The 20,691-nt window shown below is 45.8% G+C and overlaps 1 protein-coding gene across 11 annotated transcripts in view; it reads right to left on the bottom strand.

The window, feature by feature from the left end:
• The window catches only part of Rhobtb1 (Rho-related BTB domain containing 1), a 140,734-nt gene that overhangs the window by 23,480 nt on the left and 96,563 nt on the right, over positions 1-20,691 (bottom strand). For 7 of the 11 annotated variants that reach the window (XM_006514048.4, XM_006514049.4, NM_001252636.1 and 4 more), the window contains 3 exons: positions 19,340-19,541; positions 18,584-18,687; positions 1,940-2,125 (listed from right to left, as the gene is read on the bottom strand). In XM_006514048.4, the coding sequence (XP_006514111.1) occupies positions 1,940-2,125; positions 18,584-18,687; positions 19,340-19,531 (482 nt within the window). In that variant the 5' untranslated portion in view covers positions 19,532-19,541. Of the gene's footprint in view, positions 1-1,939; positions 2,126-2,508; positions 2,693-7,066; positions 7,126-17,678; positions 17,816-18,583; positions 18,688-19,339; positions 19,542-20,691 lie in introns of those variants that run through there. The other 4 variants (NM_001252638.1, XM_006514054.1, XM_006514052.4 and 1 more) reach the window with 4 other exon arrangements.

Below are 20,691 nucleotides of genomic sequence, written 5' to 3'. Positions count from 1 at the left end.
GCCCAGGGGGACAATGACAAGACTGGATGGAATTTGGATTTGAAGACCTGGAAGGAGGGAGGAATGGAGGGAGGGAGGGCACACCTCAGGGTGCTGACAAGGGTGGAAAGATACAGGGAAGAAGGTCCAACTTTAAGGCTCTTTCTGTGGGCCTTAGTTGATCTTTGCCCTTGGGGCTGGCTTGAAATTTGCTAATTGATTAACCTGAAGCTTACGGCTAATACCTTGCTTCATGGAATCTCTAAGTTGTTCTATAGAAAGGACCTGTTCTGTCAGCTGTGTGGACAGCTGTGTGGACAGCTGTGTGGACAGCTGTGTGGACAGCTCTACTAACCTCTTTTCAGTCACCCCCACACCTGGGTGACTCTGGACTTCCCATCCTTAGTCCATACATGTTAGAACAGAGGGGTTGGGCTGCCTGAACGTGATCTGTTCTTGTGAATTTTATCCAGGATGCACCAGAAAGCACCGGAAGTGATCTAAGACTGTCCCATATGCCATTGCTTTGACAGCATACAAAGTGGGACCCAGAGGAGGTTCTTATGATATGCCAACTAGGTTAACACTGAAGCAAGGCATTGCTATCAGGATCCGGTGGGAGATTTTGCTCTTCAGCAGAGGATATGGGTAGGAAGCAGACGCAGTGGTTTTATACAAGAGTAACTTCTGAGAGCACAGATTTTAAAAGCTATACTGATTTATGTACATTATGAATATGGGTGTTTTGTCTGCATGTACACTCTAGAAGGGGGCATGAGATGTCATGGGACTACAGTTACAGATGGTTGTGAGCCACCATGTGGGTACTGGGAATTGAACTCAGGACCTCTGGAAGAACAGCCAGTGTTCTTAACCACTGAGCTATCTCTCCAGCCTTATTTTTTTTTCTTTTTACTTTTTTTTAAAAAAAGTCTGACACTTTGTTAATATATGGAACTAGATGCATTAAAAAAGTCATGTTCACTTTATTTATTTATTTATTTATTTATTTATTTGCAAATATAATTGCACATGATTTTTTAGGTGTTTTGCTCCTTTTTGAGTCAGGGACTCATTGGGCAGCCCTGGCTGACCTTGAATTTGCTACATAGACCAGGTTGGCCTCAAACTCATGGAGATCCACGTGCCTCTGCTTCTCAAGTGCTGGGCTATAGGTGAGCCTCATCATGCTCAGAGCCACCTGATTTTTAAACAAAACCGGACGCTGGCCGAGGCCTAGTGCTATGGGCCTGCAGTCCCCTTGGGAGGCTGAGGCAGGAGGATCACAAGTTCAATAAACCTGACCTATGCTACAGAGTAAGCTATGGGCCAGCCTAAGAAATTTAGTAGAACCTCCCCTCCCCACCCACAACCTCCCCATCCCCGGCTTGAAATAAAGAGTGAGGAGAGGACTGGAAAGGTTGCTCTGTGGTAGAATGTCTACTTAGAATGTGGAAGGCCTTAGGTTCCCGCTCCAGTACTGCACAAAATGTTAAAAATCAGAAAAATACTAGCAATACCAAAATCAATCTAGACACGGTTGTGGGAATGAAAGGTCATCTTTGTTAGTGTGTGATACTGGCCTAAACTGGCGCTGACCATGCTGAGCTTTCTCTTACTTTACTCTAAGTAGCACAATTGCAAGAATGCGACTATTTTGGGTGACTGACATTTGGTATAGGACTCTATTCAAGTACAGTACTTTATCCAAAGCACTACCATATACCCCATTTCCTACTGTGGACTTTCTCCCAAGCACTGGCCAGCCATTTTATGATTCTGGATGGGGACACGAGATTATCAGCACAGTAGCTTCAGGATGAATGGCTGACTGAGTTTGCTAAAGCTTACGGCTCATAGGTGTAGCCTCCTCGGTGGCCAATGAAAAAGCGGAGGCGTCTGTCTGTAAAGCTCTATTTCCTTACCCAGGAGCCAGCCACAGGCGGGGTCCTCAGCTTACCTTGCTAAGGGGCGTCTGGCCCGGTTAACAGCCTCCAGGTCGGCGTAGCGGAGGTCTAGCTGGCAGCCAACCAGGACGACGGGCGTTCGAGGGCAAAAGTGCTTGATTTCTTGATACCACATGGTTTTCACATGATTTAGGGAGTTGGGGTTCGCGATGCTAAAGCAGAGGACCACAACATCGGACCTGAAAGGCAACCGCGGAAGAGGCTCACACGTGTCTTGCTAGCCCTCACAGTCCATCTCTCGTCTCCCACTTATTTAAGTCTGTCATGTCACAGTTAAAATAATATTTGAAACCAGGGCTGGATATTAAACCCATCTATATGAGTCATGCAGACAGCCTGCTAAGCCCCCCACATTCCAGCCCCAACACTGTCACGAGGCTCTTTTTCACATCTCACTGTGGAATCTGGATGCGCCCAGGATCCTCCGTGAAGTGTGTCCCCCCCCACCCAGCCCCACAGAGATGGTCACCCAGAGTAGTTCAGTCCTTGAATTCCCAACATGCCGGAACTATTTCTGCTCTCGAGAAATAGTTGCAAGATGAGAGGAAACGATAAAGACTACCTTTCACCCACTTAATAAAACACAAAAGGCGAAGATGACCCGACCCAATGAGAGAAGCAAACAGCTGGTGAGGAGGTCCACGGTATTTGCCGCAAGGCGCCAGCAAATACAAAGAAGGATGTCGGCCCTTCTTGCCCACGCACACAGATCCAAAGCACAACCCCTTTCTTATCTGCTTCCAAACAGAGACAAAACCTGACTTGGCAGGACTTTGGACTTTTTTTTTTTTTTCTTTTTCAAAACTAGGTGTAAAGAAAGCGAAGTAGATTGAGGGCCGATAAGGTCAGACAATACTGGAAGCGGCCCCCTCCCAAGTTACAGGTGATCCACAACGGTCCGTGGGAAAAAGAATCAAGAAAGGAAAGTCTTCCGCTGAAAACCGAAGACAGGAGCTTCTATTTGGACACTATAAGCTATCGGTCTAGAAGTCAAAGAATGTTGTGTAAGACAGGCTGTTCAGATATGGTGCTTGATGGTGGGTGGCAGGCAAGGGTACGTTAAAATGTGCTGACTGACGATTCTTTTTTAATATTATTATTTTTTTTTTTTAAGAACAGCCAGGCAGGGGAATTGAGAACAAGAAAGGTTATTCTCAGGGAGTCGAGGCTTTCTTACTAATAGACTCATGGCTTTATGAGATGTTAATTTATGGCCTTTGTAGTTTATGTAATGGGAAGAATCAAGTCTATGAATTAAAAACCTTCTTAAATCATTAATGAGCCCTTCTTCCTACATATCAATGGGGGCCAACAAATATATGCAGGCAGTCGTAAAAGTTCTAAAAATAATCATTTGCGATGCAGGGCTCGGCGGGGTACTTTCATTAAAAGTGATTTTCAAGTTGAGTCTTTCCGTGTGTGTATTTGCCCACGCCGGGGGAGTGGGGGTGGGTGGGGGGACTGCACTAGACATAGCAAACGCAAAAGTCCTAAGAATAAGATGTTCTCAAATTACACAAGGAAAGCCAGGACTCAACGCAGATTAATGTATTGCTCTGCATGTTTAGGATAATCTCAAGTATCCTAATTGAGTAAATAAAGATGGTATCAATGGTTTCTGGATGCCAATATGTGCAGAAATACATGTAAATATATAAATGGAAAGGAGAGGCAGCTTGTCTTTGACATTCTGATTTAACTACTCAGTCTTACTTCCAATCAGCATAAATAACAGTATCCAGTAACATGGAGAATGTTTTGAATATTAGAAAAAAACTTAAAAAAAAAACAGGCTTAGCTTTCTGTTATTCATCTTCCTGTTTATGTCGGGTATCTAATGAAGTCTGGTTTTGTCCTGGATCATAAAATAAAGTCACCACAGAATATTCAGCATACTGAGAATAACGTGTGGTTCAGCATCTCAGACACAGAATAAAGCAAATGCATCCATTGTCAAAATTGAGGGATCCTTTGTGTGTGTGTGTGTATGTGTGTGTGTGTGTGTGTGTGTGTATGTATCTATCTATCTATCTGTTGTGTATTTATTATAATTGGAGCCATCAATTTCCACGTTAGGGCATGCAGCTGTGAGGAGAGTCATCCTAAGAACTTCATTTCTGTGGCAGACATGTAACTAAACATCAACTCTACCACCTCATTTTCATGAGGTAGCAAAGTGAGGTTTTGAGATCCCAGCTGGCTTGGTTGCCAAGGTAACCGTAAGACCACTCATGCCATGAAACACATAGGAGTTACTATCCAGATGACCCAACAGTCAAGCTCAGACAGGACCTGGAGTGGGGGTGGGGGATGGGATGGTAGCAGACAGATGGAATCTTCTGATAGCAGCACAATTCTGCAACACAATGCAGGTCCAGAGGCACCAGTGTCTTACCATGTCACTCTGGCATCTAAATGTATGAAATCTGTGGGGGAACTGGGGAGAAGATCCAGTGTTCTGAAGATATGTTGCCTCAAAATTGAAGAGTAATTTGAATAGGGAACAACACTATCATTGATGTTAAATTAAAATAACCCAGTGAATCAAAATTTTTATGTGTATTTTAGGATAAAGTTTTTCTTTTCTCTTTTCTTCTTGCCTGACTGCTATATGAAATCTATTCCCATTATTTCACACTGAAGTCAGTTAAAAGCGAGATTAAGCTTTAACTACTCACTCGCTTGTGTTTAACCCAAGTTGATCTAAATACAAACACGGGGTGTGTGCTCTCAGCAGAATTTTCTCGGAAGGTCTTCTTGTCCAATGGACAAATTCCAACAGAGGCTGAGAATAGAGGTCAGGCAGATGGGGCTGTGGACAGAGATGCCTCTAGCGCCTCTTCCCAAAAAACCCCTCTCCTAACTGGCAATATGTCAGCATTCTCTGTGGTCTAAGCACCCACTGAAGTCAAGTCACTATTTAGATAATACCATTTATTCCTTCGAGATTCCCAGTCCCCTCCCCCATTTTTTTTAACCTAGTTCAAGAAGGCAGGAGATGGGCAGCTAAGAATATTTCCAGTTTTGGGCAGGATTCCAAGGAGTTTAGAGATATGCATTCCTGCATGGGGGCTGCACAGTGTCTGACATAAACCCGTATTTTAAAATGCCTCCCTACAGAAGATAAAGAGGAGAGAGAGAGCTTCTAGAAGTTCTGTCTCCGTGACTCTGTTACTGTTTTGTTCTGTTTTGTTTTGTTTCAGTTTGGAGAGTGGGTTTAAAAATAATTGCGGAGGGTGTGAGGTTCGCAGACTTGGCGGAGTGGGTTGTCTGGAAATGACCTCAGGGTCTATTTCAGTTATAGAAAGAATGGTAGGACTTAAATGGAATTCTCCAGCTTACCTGGGGTTGGAAACCCCGGGAATTCGTAGACAAAGCCCTGGGTGTACTGAGCTTTAAACTCCCAAATTTGAGTAGTGAGAAGATGCGGGGGGGGGGGGGTTCAATATGTATTGTATGATTTCTATTTTGAAAATTATGACTGGGATAAGTGGGCTTATTAAACAAAGTCAGAAACACACACACACTCAGAGGGTAGGAATACATCCTTCTGTTCATTGGCACACTGAATGTGTGTGTGTGGTGTGTGTGTGTGTGTGTGTGTATTGGTGTGTTTAAGGGGAAAAAAAAAACAATTTCTTGTTCCTAAAAAAGAAATATCAGCATATTTCTCTTGGGCACTAGCACATCCAATAATGTCCACAAGGTAATATTGTGATTGTTTTCATTCCAAATTGGTCTGAAGTCAATGTTAGAGCGATCGGGTGTGTCTAGCCTCAGAAAAGAGAGATGGGAATGGGAGAGGGACCAAGTTACTGAAGACTGTAGGGGCTGAGGTCAACCTTGGTTGTCTCTGTTTGTACATTAAATAAATCCATATATAACGTTTCCCCAGTTTTCCTTTGGGGGAAACACTGCTAGAGATTCCTGGGGAAAGTGTGCAAGCATGTAAAGCCCGGGCTAATCTTTGTTGAAGAATTAAAGAAATCCGAGGAAAGCTACCCTTTCCACATGCCTTGTCTGGAGCCAGACTCAACAGCAGACTCAAAAGCTGCTTTTATAAGTATAGGGAAGTGGTGGGAACAGACTGGAGAAGCTACCAGAAGCTTAAAGGCAGTGGCTGTTAGGAATGCAATTTCTAAGTCCTTTCCTATCACAGAGGGCTCCCCATCTCTGGTGGGCCCATCAGCCTTGTCACAGGTGTCACGCTGAGGGGACTCTGGGCCTGGGTTTCCTTATCCAGTTAAGTGAAAGAAAACTCCCCCCGTCCCCCAACGTCTTTTATCTAAAAACATCATGTCAGACCTATTTGACAGGTAAGGCAAACAAAAGCACTTTCCTCCAGGCATCCAGGATGTAGGGAGTCAGTAGGGTGGCCACATGCCCTTCTCCAGTGTGCTCAGCTCAGGGTGGATCTTGTGCAAGACTAACATTCAAACTTTAGAAGAAGCCCCATGCCGTATTTTCCTAAGTTCTGTATTGGACATCCATCTTCTCATTGTCTATATATTTTCTTGAGACTTTTTACTCTGTGTTCAGTATAAGCTACCATTGCTTCTACCTACTTAACATTTCTAGGAGGGACCTCCTCCCCACCCCCGTGACCTTTACACAGGTAGGGGTCATAGTCATAGCCAAACAGGCTTTCTTTGCCAGGATATAGGAATCTGCCTCTATCCAAGATTGAAGCAAGGAGATCCTGACTTCCACTCATGGGCCTTTGAGCTCCTGTTCCCCACCGATAACTGAGGTAGGTTCTTTCCAGCAAAATTTCCGAACCATTCACATTGACCACACACCTCTCATGCATTATACTTTGACAGTGTTATGCAAACAGACACATTTTTGGGACAGCGCAGGGAACATGGTGGAGGGTTTGGAGCATGTGGCCCTGGGTTTTAGTAGGGGTGCAGCCTGGGTATATGAGATGCGGAGGGAGTTGTCAGAGATGGTGCACACGACGGGGCTGGAGATGGATGGCTGAGGAAGCTTGAACTCATGGAGGATGGACAGGCCTGTTGGGGGGGCGGGGGGAGCGCCTGGTTGGGGGATCTGGGGAGAGCAGGGCTGAACCATGCAGGGCCCCAGATGTGAGCGGAGAAATCAAGCCAATACTTTACCAAGAGCAGTGAAGCTTCTTTAAGTACAGATGTTATGTGGGGGAAACTGTCAAAACATCCTGAAATATATCCAGATTTGGGAGCAATTAGCATGCGTGGACTACTTCTTCTTCCGAGACTGTCAATGCAGTTTTACCAGGACGTGACTGTTGTTAAATTGGCTCCCTCCACCCAACAGAAATTTGGCTAAAACAAGGCATGCTCTTAAGAGTGGGCAAGTAGCATCCATAGCCCACCAGTGTTACCAGGGACTGCAGACAACGGTAGAGTTTCAAAGATGGCCAGTTCCTCCACCCTCGTACACATGGTACATCAGTCAATGGCCATACCAACCAAAGTGACCACTATTATCACAGTTAATCTTGATCACGACTGAGGATTTAGAACAGCCTGCAGCACACACCTTTAGCTGTGCCAAATGTAATTGAGGAAAATACGTAATAAAAATAAATAAATAAATGGTAAAAAAAAAATAAAGAGTAGGTCTCTGAGTTTAATTCGGGGAAGGCCCACCCTGAATATGGATGGGGACTGGGGCCCCAAACCAAATAAACCAGAGAAAACGAGCTGAACACCAGCATTCATCTCTGTCACCTGACTGTAGACATTCTTGTCGCCACAGTTTGAGCTGCCGCAAAGCTGCCACGGTGGACTGTGTCTCCAGACTGTGAGCCCAAACAGGCCCTTCCTCTGTTAAGTTAGTTTCTGTCAGTAGTTTTGTCGATGCAGAGAGAAAGAGGCGAATGCAGCTACCATCGATCAGACCCCTGTCCCCTCGCCCCCACGACTTGTTCTACAGAGGTGGTCTTACACTTCACGCAGTCATTACCAGAAGCAGAATGAGTGAAAAACCCATCAGCCTATTACAACAAATGGTCTCAGCAGCTTCACTTAATGCCTGGCCGACAGACCAAAACAACCAAACCAAACCAAACCAAACCAAACCAAACCAAACCAAACCAAACCAAACCAAACCAAAATCCCCCTTGATTGGCAGGGGGAGGGAAGCCTAAGCAATGGCGTCTCCCAACCCCCAACTGTTTTGCTCTCCGGTCTCCTTTTCTGTTCCTCAAAGCTAAAACCCAGAGAAGCATGCTTCCTGTGCCGGGCGGAAAGGTCAGCAGCAGATCCAGGAAGTCCTCTGTGTCCTTGGCTGTGCTGGTGGGAAGTGTCTGGGATTAACGGCCAGAACTCTTAGGAGGTGAAACTGTCAACCAGCCACCTTTTCTGAGCATTGATACAAAAGCGAGATTTTTGCCTCGGTTTCTCAGCAATCCTCTTGAGTCTGTGAGGTCCACGGGGCTTGCTTGGTGCCTCATCCTGTGTCCGTGGGCAGTTATCTCACCATCCCTTCCATACATAGCAGTGGGTGACAGCCCACTGCATACCAGGCTCTCTTGGAGACATTGGGGACAACTGTCCTGGCTGTCTATCTTCTATCTATCTATCTATCTATCTATCTATCTATCTATCTATCTATCTATCTATCTATTTATTTCATGGATAGGCACAGCTAGAAACAGAGAACTGGATGCTAGGTAAAGAGCCAATCAGAGCATGGAACAGAGAAAAGGGGGCGGGGGCAGAGCTGCTCAAGGTGAGATCTTTGGGGAGGGTCTCTCTGGGGTTGATGGTCCAGAAATAACTGAAGGAAGGGAGGGGCCACACATGCCGCTGTGGGTACAGAAGAGTTCAAAGCCACAGCTAGGGCAAAGATGAGGCCCCAAGGCAGGATACTCCCCTGAGGAAAGAGACACATTGCTAGTGTACAGTGGGGAGGAGGAAGACAGAGAGGAAGCAGACCACAGAGAGGCTGAGGTGGGAGGACTCTTAGGGGTGGGTGGCTTTGACTTTTGCGGAGTTGGTGGAGTATACTTTCTAGTTGAATGAGCTAATCTCATTGTTAGGATAGTTATCTGATTAAACAGGTGATGGAGTGCCCAAGGGCCAGGGGTCAGGAAGGGAAAGTACAAGGAAAAATCAGGGGACTGGAGAAGAGGCAGAACCCAAGGTCGGTGGTGACATCCTTGCTTGGCCTTGGGAGGAGAACACAGTGCAGGTGATATGGGGGACTGCAGAAGGTTGTGCCGACATGGCTTGCATGGTCAGGTCCAGGATGGGGCCAAGTGGCACAAAAATATGCCTGGCTTTTACTCAGCAGGCTTACCATAGCACTGTTATAATGTGTGCTGCTAACTGTTCACAGTGCAAGGAGCTAGCCCATTTTCAGGATTCCCCACACCGTGTTTACTAGATTGATTTTTTTTATCTCATTAAAAGGCCTGTGAGGTACCCAAGAACACATTACTACGGGTACACAGATGTCTGCAGACGTTGAGTCTAAAAGAAATGAAACTAGGCTAATGAAGTCAGGCAGGGGATCGGCTGGAGTTTTTGTAAGGAATGAGAACAGAATGTGAGTCGCTACAATTTGTCAGATTATTGTTCCTGGAAGCCCGCCATGGGATGTCTTGGGGACATGAGCAGAGGTTAGCCAGTTAATACGCTTTCTTAAAAATTACTTGAATTCGTCTGATAAATCCGTTGGCTGCTTTCCTAACTCCGGAGGAACAATGGCTGCTTCCAGGAGTGAGATTCTCTCCAGAAGCCAAAGAAATACAAAGAAAGGGAGCAGGTTGTTTTTTGGATTAATTTTAGATTACAACTAGATTAAGGCTCAGGGATGCCCTCAATTACAAAGACTGTCTTGCTTTTAAACACACACAAACACACATACACATACATCATTACAGACAGACCATCTTGCTTTTAAACACACACAAACACACATACACATACATTACAGACAGACCATCTTGCTTTTAAACACACATATTCAAACACACACACCACAGGCAGACATACAACACACACAGACAGGCACACACACATATACCACATGTAGACAGCCAGAGAGACAGACACACAAAAACCACACATACCACAGACAGGCACACACAAATATACACAACCACATGCCACACACACACACACACACACAAAACATACACAGACATAGGCACACACTCAGACACAGACACACACACACATACAAGTAGATGAGTCTGAAGCCAGTGCAGTAGATTTAAGAGACAATTTCCTATTTTCTCTATTTTATTTCTCTTCCTACAGCCTAGACATGTGTCCTTTATGCAGTTTCCTGCCCTGGGGCAGAGTGTAGCGCAGTTCCTGGCTCACTTTAGGAATGTGTGTCAGGGGTGACTGGTATTAGGAGTTGCTGGTCGGTTATCGAACTTACCAAGAAGAATATCTGAGAACATTTTGTGTAGCAGGCAGGACCAACTGGACAAATAATGGAAACGTCTTTAAAACCCACCCAGAAAAATACCTTGCAGGTGGCAGTCGGTAATTTTTCCTTTTGGCTCACAGCTGTGTCCAGTGGTCTGTAGTTTCTGAAAGCTGGTTGTAGAATGACTGACCACAGGGTTATTCAACAGTTTCCTGCCTTTGACCCAGCTAATTCGAAAGAAAAAGCACTGTGGCCTGGAAACTATTTCCTCACCAGAAAACCCCAAAACAGAACAACCCAAAATTGGTGGTTTTTTTGTTTTTGTTTTGTTTTTCTTTTTAATTCCTTTTATTCCATATTGAAAATTCAATGTTGGGGCTGGAGAGATAGCTCAGCAGTTAAGAGCACTAACTACTCTTCCAGATGTCCTGAGTTCAATTCCCAGCAACCACATGGTGGCTCACAACCACCTGGAATGGGATCCGATGCCCTCTTCTGGTGTATCTAAAGACAGCTACAGTATACTCATATATATAAAATAAATAAATCTTTTTTTAAAAAAGAAAAGACAATGTTGCAAATTTGACCCCTTTGGTAAAGCTTGCTGATAGTAAAGGAAAAAAAAAAAAAGAAGAAGAAGAAGTCCAAAGACTTCTGTTCTCTCTGTCAGTATCTTGACTGTGACACTCTTGGAGCTTCTCTTGGTTCTAGCTACTTTACTGGTCAAGCTACCGGGTGACAGCCTTCCCGACCACGTGGCCATTATTATCTCTGCTCATTTGCACCTTGACAACTGTTGTAGAAATTATTCTAACAAGATCCAGAGAAGTGACACCCAGGAAAGAAGTAACCTTTAATTGGAAAAATCATCTATATCGATGGCAAAATCATCCCTATTCATAAAATAATCCTCTAAGAATATTCCCAAGGACCATGATGCTAGCCAGTTGACTGCATGACTGCAGGCACGATGTGAGTAGCCACTTGGTGCTCCTGTGCTTTCCCACTCAGGTGGGCTGCATCCTTTCCTCAACTGTGTGAGCCAAAAGAAACGTCTCCCTTCCTCAAGCTGCTCTTGTTAGCTTATTTGTCTCAGCAGTGAAAGATTGAACCCTTCCATCTTCTCTAGGTGACCAGCTCATAGTTTGTAGACTTCAATGGGGTCACATAATATCTGCACTTGGCTACTCACTGCCCACTGACCGGAAGTTCTCACTCTTGTCTTTCCCTTTTTGTGAGGCTTGGGAAAGAATGAGGTGACAGTCTTCACCAGCAGTGCTGGGTGACATTCTATATAGCCTCCCCTTTGCTATCTGGTGTCTGTTTGTAAAGCCTGCTGTCAGGGCTAGGGGACTGGAGCAGAGCACGGATCACCTGTATCTGGATACAAAATTCAGAGAGTAACCAAAATACTCAGCAACCCAGATTATTAATATATTTTTTTAAAAATTAAAATAAACCCACGATCAATAAGGCATCCGCATTTTAAACAAAGGCTAGAGCCGGGTGTGGTGGCGCATGCCTTTAATCCCAGCACTCAGGAGGCAGAGGCAGGCGAATTTCTGAGTTCGAGGCCAGCCTGGTCTATAGAGTGAGTTCCAGGACAGCCAAGGCTATACAGAGAAACCCTGTCTCGAAACAAAACAAAACACCCCCCCAACAAAACAAAACAAACAAACAAACAAACAAACAAACAAACAAAATAAACAAAGGCTAGATCAGGAGCAGAGCCCCAGTGAGCTTGAGGCAGAAGAGAGAGAGAGAGAGAGAGAGAGAGAGAGAGAGAGAGAGAGAGAGAGAGAGAGAAAGCAAACTAAAGATGACTCTGTCCCTAAACCTATATTTTCAGTCCAAGGTACTCATTCATTTTGTCTTGTCCTGACCTCAGCCAATCTTCTCCTGACATATCTGTGGCATAATAGGCTGTCTGCCACTCTGAAATTACCCAGAATGTTCCTGGATAGGACAGGAGAACTCAGAAGACTCAATGACAGATGTGCCCATTGTCTTTTCACGTTTCTCTTGTTATTGGCCGTAAGCTTAGGCAAAGACATAAACCCCGGGCAAACAGAGTCTTGAATATTTTAGAGAGCCTCCATGAGGCACTGGAAACTGAGTGTAGCCAAGCTATATCTGATTTCATGGACTTTTAACACGAAACCCAAACCATCTTATCTAAACAGACACCCAGAAACCGCAGCTCTGATTAATGTTATCATTTAAAACACACACTGTACTCCTCATAGGGGCAAACAGAGCCTGAGAGAGATCTGTATAGAAATGCAGCATGCCATAAATGAACCCAATTAGACTGTAAATAATGCACAGAACTGCTGGTGAGGAGGGCAATTATGGTGGCTCTAAATTGCTCAGTTAACTGTTTTGGAGGAAAAAAAAAAGCCCCCTCCCCAATTACCTAGAATTACCACTTCTTCAGAGCCAGGAAGATGGCTTGGTGGGTAAAATGTTTGCCTTAAAATATGGAGGATGGCGTACTGATACCCTGAACTCTTGAAAATGCCACATGGGTGTGGGTGCTTGATGGTAATCTCAGCACTCATGAAACAGGCGCCCAGGAATTTCCTAGAGTAAATTGGCTAGGGAGATTAGCTGTGTTGGTGAGCTCTGGATCTGATGAGAGACCCTGCCTCGAAGAGTCAGCTGAAAATGATGGAATGAGGTTCCCAACACCACCCTCAGACCTCTCTGTGCAAATGCCCAGTGTGCACACACAGGTGCACATACACACAAACACATTTATGCACACCATACACACATATACATATGTATGTATACATTTGTGTCTACCATACACACATATACACATATGTATACATTTATGCACACCACACACATATACATAAACATTGATGTACACCATACACACATATACATATATATGTGCACATTTATGCATACCATACACACATATAATACATAAACATTTATCTACACCATAAACACATGTGCATATAATATGTACACATTTATACACATCACACATACATATACATACATATTTATACATACCACACACACATATATACATGCACATTTATGCACACCACACACACACCATAAAGCTTTCACAGTTGGCTGCTTAGGGATGCATACAAAGAGTCAGATTATCTGCTGTGGGTTAAGGGGACTTCATGAAGCCCTGGAGCATCCCAGCTGGAGAGACGGGAGAATGCTGGTTTTCATTGTCCACACAGACAGTGAGAGACATATGAGACCAGGAGGAGGTGGCCAGAGAGTCTGCCACCTAGCCACGCTGTCAGCCACGAATGAGGAGGGAGTGGCGGGATGTGGGCTTTGCAGTTCGCCAGACCAGGAAGGAAAACTCAGCTCAGCTCCGTCGCAGCTGCCTGACCTTGGCCCTTCCTGTAGCTGCTTCCTCAACTGTGAAATGAGCTTACTTTGCAGGGTCACCACGACAACAAGGCTGCTGGATAGGATATGAAGGACTCTGGGCAGCAGCTCAGGCATCCAGGGCTGCTCAGCTTATGTTGGAGCTGCTGCCAACACCTTTAGCATCACAGGATTTTAGCATCACCTGACCCTGGGGCAGATGAGCCAAGGAAACAGTGACATCTGCAGTTACTTACATGAGCTTGGCTTGGAGGAGAGGGATGGAGCGTCCCATGTGCCTTCCTAAAGGCACAACTCATCCCATTTGCTGTCCTTTTTCAGATGCCCAGTATCAAAGTGTGACCTATCATTCTCAGAGATGAGTGATATCCCTTTAAGAGGCTCTTTGTTGCCAAGAAAAGAACGGCTGGTGACAGTCATGGTTACTATGTATGGTTTTGTTCCTGACATTTGAAAAGATCCAGAGAAGAACTTTAAAAGTTCATCCAAAAGTGGATGGTGCTTGGGAGGTGGGAGGAAGACCCCACCAGCTGTTGTGCTGGGACGGGTGGCTTGCCTTCCTGAGGGCAAAGGAGCCAGAAGGTAAACTGTGGGCAATAATTCCAGTCAACAATTGCACAAATACGGAAGAACAGGCAAGTACTTTGCTCTCCAAGGTGGGGTGCATCCTGTTTAAAGTGAGATGGAGATGCCTTGGTGTAGGAGAAGCAATGGGAGCCCCCGGAGTCCTGGAGAGCTGCAGGCGAGACTGCCCCTTGAGACACAGGACTGGGAGTGGAGGCAGTTCCTCACCAGTGGCGTGGAGACCCCCTGCCTCTTAGGGCTCCCCAGGCAGATGGGTTATCTGATGTTGGCTGAGATGCCATGTTGTCTGAGATCTAGGAAGACCTTTGATACACTGGAGCTATCTTTTCTAGTTGGCAAAATAGGGGGTGGGTATAGGGTTAAATAGTAAGCCACAGAGAGCAGTGGCCTTCTGTGTACAGTTAAACCAAGTTAGAAAGTTTTCAAATTCCAGTTGGCCAGCTGCCTGTCCCTGATTCCTCCTAGTCCTGCTGGATTGTTCTAGAAACCAGACCCTTCTGTGCAGGGAGTACTGGAGGAGTAACATGTGAGCTTCCTTTGTGTTGAGAAGCAGAGAAAGCCAGGACTGAGGTCTCCTGAGGCATCCTGACATGAGTCTGGTTTCTCTCACTGTCTCCCTGGGAATGCAATTAATTATTTTAACAAGGCTCCAAATGCCTTGGCATGCAGGCAGAGTGAGTGCCTCAAAGTTTACGGCGGGTTGCTTATCCTGTTGAACTGTGGCTCACACCAAGTACAGTTAAAACATAAGTACAAGCAAAACCAAAACAAACCAAACAAAACAAACGGGTTTAGGGACGGAGACATGCATGGCTCAGTGCACAGGAACACTTCTTATTCATACAGAGGACCTGAGTCTGGTGCTCTGCTCACAACAATCTGGAACTCCTGTTCTAGTGGATCCAACATCGTCTTCTGATTTCTGAGTGCTTCTGTGCACACACACACACACACACATACACACACACACACACACACACACACACACACACACACACACACACACACACACATATGCATGCACGCACACACCCACCAAAGTAGGTTTCTATACCAAAGTAATTAGCTGAAGCTGCAATTATGCTTTCTCTTCCTCAAATAAAACAAAAAAGGGAAGCCACTGTGAAGTTAAACAGCTCTCTTATATAGCACGAAAGAGAATTGGCCGAAGCTCTCTACAGAATAGAGAGCATCAAAATGTGCTACCAAATTTTCCCCACAAAGTGTAGCCTTCTGGGCACCGAATCAATATGGCGTCGCATAGTAAGCATTTCTAGAAGACGCTGGTGGCAGAGATGGGGTAGGGGTAGGTTTCTAGGTTTTTAAGTCTCTCCTGAAGTGAGTAGGGTCTGTGGCAGCAGGCCAGGAGGCTGTAGGCATGGGTAGTGACTGAGGAAGTACAAGGTAAAATCAGGCAGGCAGCAGGAGGGCCCCTTTAGGGAACCAAGGGCCCAAGTAGGTGTGCTTCTTGTTTCTGTTTCAGTGATAACAGGGTGCAGGTGACAGAATCTATGACGGGTGCTCAGAGCAATGGACCCCAAGCCGGTTGAGGCCCAGGAAAAGAACAGCTTGTTTTGTTGGGAGTGAGAGGACAGGCAACCCTAGCTAGGGGGGTGAGGGTGGGGCAGGGCAAGGCCCACTGTACACTTGTGAGGTTGTGGGGCAGTCAAAGTCTCACAAGAGCAAAACACCTATAGCTGCTGCTTAGCTGGCCACGTCACACCGTGTTGTCTCAAACACAAACGTGCGTCAGAAGCAGTCGGCTGATCTACTCGGATACCTCGCTGAGCTCATCCGGTGCCTCTTCCTGCCTGGGTACTTTCTTAGGACTGGGATTCTAAAAGTCCTTCATCCCAGTTTTGCCCACCCTTCCTTTCTTCAAAAACTTCATTCCTAACTGATGCTTCTTTAAGACCATAGTTATAGACCTGCTTGTTTGCTGCGTGTAGTAGGTCTATTTATTCTTTTTTCGTGTGTAGAACAATGTGAGGCAAAAAAACCAAACCAAAACAAGAGAGAAAACCCTTGAGATAATACCAAATAGACATCAGTGGGAAAAGAAAAACAAAACAAAACAAAACAAAACAAAACAAAACAAAACAAAACAAAACACCTCAAACTCAAACCAAACCCAAACAACAACATCAAAACCCTTAGGACATTCAAGGAAAAGCTTCTATCTACCTTGCCAGCTACTAGAATGAAACATTCTGTTATGGGGGTGGGGTGGGGGTGGGGTGGGGGTGGGGCTTTAAAATCGTGATGCTTGATGATGAAATCAGAGAGAAGGCTATTTGAAGTGCTGAGGAAAAGTATCAGGGATGGCTTCATTCATCCCGCCCCCCTGCCCCCCCAATCTCCCTCAAAAGACATTGATATCGTGGATGGTCTAAATGTTCACGGATCATTTCTGAAAAAAGGGCCAGAAACATAAGAGAGGGCTGAGCACAGAGGCGATTCAGCCAGTAAAAACCCTTCTTGCCTTTAAGCCCGATGACCTGAATTCAATCTCCAGGAGCCATATGGTATAAGAAGAGAGAACCAACTCCCCAAACCTCCACATGGCATGTGGTGACATGCATGTGCCCTGCACAGGTATGAGGAGCTGGGCCTGCGCTGGAGTCAGACATGGAGTGTGTGTGTGTGTGTGTGTGTGTGTGGGGGGGGGCTTGATTCCCACGTGCTAACCTATGTGCCTTGGCTAAACTCAGTGGGTCACAAAACAAACCAACGAGCCTTGTGCTGGGAAGGAGAATTTAAAGGAGGGAGGTTGATAGAGCCCATGGGGTTGAGGGTGGTCAGAGCACCTCCTACGTACACATATAAACTTATCAAAGAACAAGTTAATGAGAAATTACGTTTGCTTCTGCACCCTTCTTTTTGGAGTCTCCTTGAACAAACTGGTCTAAATCCAAGATTCTCAGCCCCTCCCCCAAGTCACATGAACTTTGCAGGAACAAGGCAGATGCTTCCAACAGTCTATCCCATTATTTTAGACACACCAATAAAGTTAGTGGGCCTGTTGTCCCAGTACTCAGGAGGCTGAGGCAGGGGGATGGAGCATTCAAGGCTAACATGGCCTTATAGGGTGGGACTCCCTCTCGGGAAAGAAATGACACAGAAAATGCCTCAGCTGCTAAAGGCACTTGAGGCCTAGTCCATGATGTTTGTGGTACCTCCCCAACCCCCAGAGTGGGAAGAGATATTCAAGCCTAGCAAATTGTCTCCTGATATCCACACATTTTCCTATTATATGCATACATACAGATGATTAATTTAAATATTAATTAAATTTAGAAAAGAAACAAAAGAAATTGAAAGAATCCTTAGGCCATCACTGCTGTTGGCTGCTCTGACTGAAAATGGAGAAGAGAGGCTACAGGACACGTTAAAAACAAAACTGACCTGTCTCCTGTCACCGGAGGAAGAGTGAGGCTCAAACTTGTGGGAGTGGCTTGTCAGGGACCTTCCAGGGCAGGAGAGTGGGGAAGCTTCTGGAATCTTTATCTTTATCACTAGTAGGGAGTGTGTAATCTGGCGCTCTGCAGTCACGTGGCGTTGGATGTTAATGAAGGACAATCAAACAATGCTTTCCCCAGTCTAACAGAAATGGTACCCGTCAATTTACAATGGAGGAGCATTGGGACTCCTTTCTTAGGAACAGAGTCCTCAGAGAGCCTGTATAGGGCGATGGTGACTAAGACAGTGCTGACTGCTAGCCGAAGGCATTCTGACTTTGTTCCTAACCATGTAAGTTTCCTCCCGGGTTTATCTTCCCTTTCTGGACTTTTCCTTTTCTCTTTGAATGAAACAAAACAAAACAAAACAAAAACAAAAAAATCCCCAAAACAACAAAAACAAAAAACAAAACCACCAGACATAAATGTTTCCCTTCATTTTGGAACCATGCCCCAAGAAGGGCTTCTTGGATGCTTTTCTTTCTTTCACAAGTGACCTTCAAATTGAAATAAGACACCCCCCCGCCCCACCCCCCACCCCCAGGTAACACGTTCTAAAAGAGAGCCATCGCCATAGACGGAAACAAACGGTAATGCGACTCTGAACTGGAGGACTAGACGGATACTTGTCTCACAAACCTCCCTGTGCTTGGCTAAGTTTCCAAACTGGACTTTCCGAGTGACAAGGGGAACTCTTGTCCTCCTCAGCAGGAAACAACGCAGTCCCTTTATTCCTTTCCTAGACACAGCACGGAGACCGGCACATTGCAAGGTTGTAGCTGATTTCCTAACCCTCTCTGGATAGGGAAAGGAAACCCCGCGGAACCACCCGTGTCCCCGGCCTTGTTTTACCTGCCATATGCGAACCGCCTGTCTTTGTGGTGATCTCCAAACGTGTCCCAAAGCCTGAGGGAGATGCTCACTTCATCGACGACATCCCTGGACCGCTCCAGGACCTGTAGGAGGCAGAAAGGAAGAGCGTGAGAGGGGGAAGTGGGCGGGCAGGAGGGAAGGAGGGATATGCTCATGTGTTCTGCAGGGGCATCTCCTCGGGCCTTTCCACCATCTAGTGGGACACAAGACAACTCCTAATTTACCGACTCCATAGGACTCAAACTTCCTTTGCTATACCACAGCCACACCCTCAAGTTGGTCCTTTGCTTTGCTCCCCCCTTCTTCCCCTCAACCAAACAGGTCACTTCTGCTTTACATATGCAAGCTACCTGCCTTATTTATTTTAATCAGACTAATAAAGAGCAAGCAACAGTGATGGCCAAAGTATTCTTTTAAAATTTCCTTCCTTCCTTCCTTCCTTCCTTCCTTCCTTCCTTCCTTCCTTCCTTCCTTCCTCCCTCCCTCCCTCCCTCCCTCCCTCCCTCCCTCCCTCCCTTCCTTCCTTCCTACCTTCTCTTTAGCCCAAGCTAGTCTTAAAATTCTCCATCCTCCTGCCTCAGTTTCTTGAGCACTGGTCATGGAGGTCTGGGCCACCATCACAGGTAAATTAGTATTTGGTTCAGCCTTTTTTGTCCTTGAGGAGGCAGGGTCTCAAGTAGCTCAGGCTGGCCCGGGAATGGCTGTGTAGGTGAGGAGAAACCTGTTGGACTTTACCTCCTGGCAGACACGGTACTGATCAATGGCCCACACGGTGGGCACATGGGTGGCCAGCAGCTGGTACTGTGTCAGGGTGGTGTTGCAGGCCCGGGCACAGATGAGGCGCGTCTTCCCTACGGCGTTGTCGCCCACGACCACGCACTTGATGGTCTCAACGTTGGGTCGTTCGTAGTCCATGTCAGAGTCCATTTACAAAGCTCTGTAAGAGGACAGTGGATGCTGTATTAGAGAGGCCGAGGTTTCCTACAGCAACCCGCAACAGTTTGCCTCCGTCCAGCCACGTCCTTGGAGGTGCCCGGGCACGGGCAAGAAGTTTGGAAGGGAAACTCAAGCTTTCTTTTTATATCTCACACTAGAACAAAAACACCACACTGTTATTTTGACCCTGAACAGTTTATTCCTGCGAACGTGTTATTTTCTCCTGGCTTTTCTCTAGACATAACCTGCCTACTGCAGACCCGTTCAGAGACTGCTGGCATGCAGCCACAGGCTCGCTAGCCACATGTGTTAGCCAGCTAGCGATCCTGGTCACCTGTAAGGTTCAGCTTTGACACGCAGCCTTGGCGGCCCAAGAAATATGGTCTTTCATCTGGCCACAGTCTTTAAACAGCCCAGTGTTCGGCATTGGGAAGCCACATGCAAATTCATAATGGCTAAGGTGACAATGACAAAGGAAATCAAAGCAAAGGCTGACGGAACTGCACAATGTGAAGCTCTGGGTCGGATTATGACGTGCTAATGAAATTAACTTGAGTCCATTCACTCACTGTTTATGGTGACTGTATTGACACAACAATGAGTCCTAGGGAGCTCACCAGAGCTAACTATACAAAACAAAACAAACAGACAACAACAACAACAACAACAACAAGAGAAAGCATGCCCTTCCCTTCAGGGTTTCCATCAAGGAATCTGGAGCACGGGGTGCAGGCCAACACTACCAGAAAGACAAAGCATTTGAGAATTCCCTGAAATACCAATGTGTGTGTGTGTGTGTGTGTGTGTGTGTGTGTGTGTATGTGTGTGTGTGTTCATGCATGTATGAGTGCATGGGTGTGCATTTGTGTGTGTGTGTGTGCATATGAGTGCATAGGTGTGCATTCCTGTGTGTGTGTGCACGCGTGCGTGTGCATGTGCATGTGTGTGCATATGTGTATGTGCATGTGTGTGCGAGTGTGTGAAGAAACAGTTGCAGATCCAGTGTGGTGGCTCATAATTCTGGCTTTTGTCTGGTTAAAGGAGGAGGAGTGTAAACTCAAGGCTAGCCTGGGCTGTGTGCTAATATCGCATCTAAACAAAACAAAACAAAACAAAACAAAACAAAACAAAACAAAACAAAACACAGGAAG

This window comes from Mus musculus, chromosome 10 (genome assembly GCF_000001635.26).
Source record: "Mus musculus strain C57BL/6J chromosome 10, GRCm38.p6 C57BL/6J".
Lineage (NCBI taxonomy): Eukaryota > Metazoa > Chordata > Mammalia > Rodentia > Muridae > Mus > Mus musculus.
Note: the sequence above shows the minus strand (reverse complement) of the source record. Positions and strands in the feature narration are given on the sequence as shown.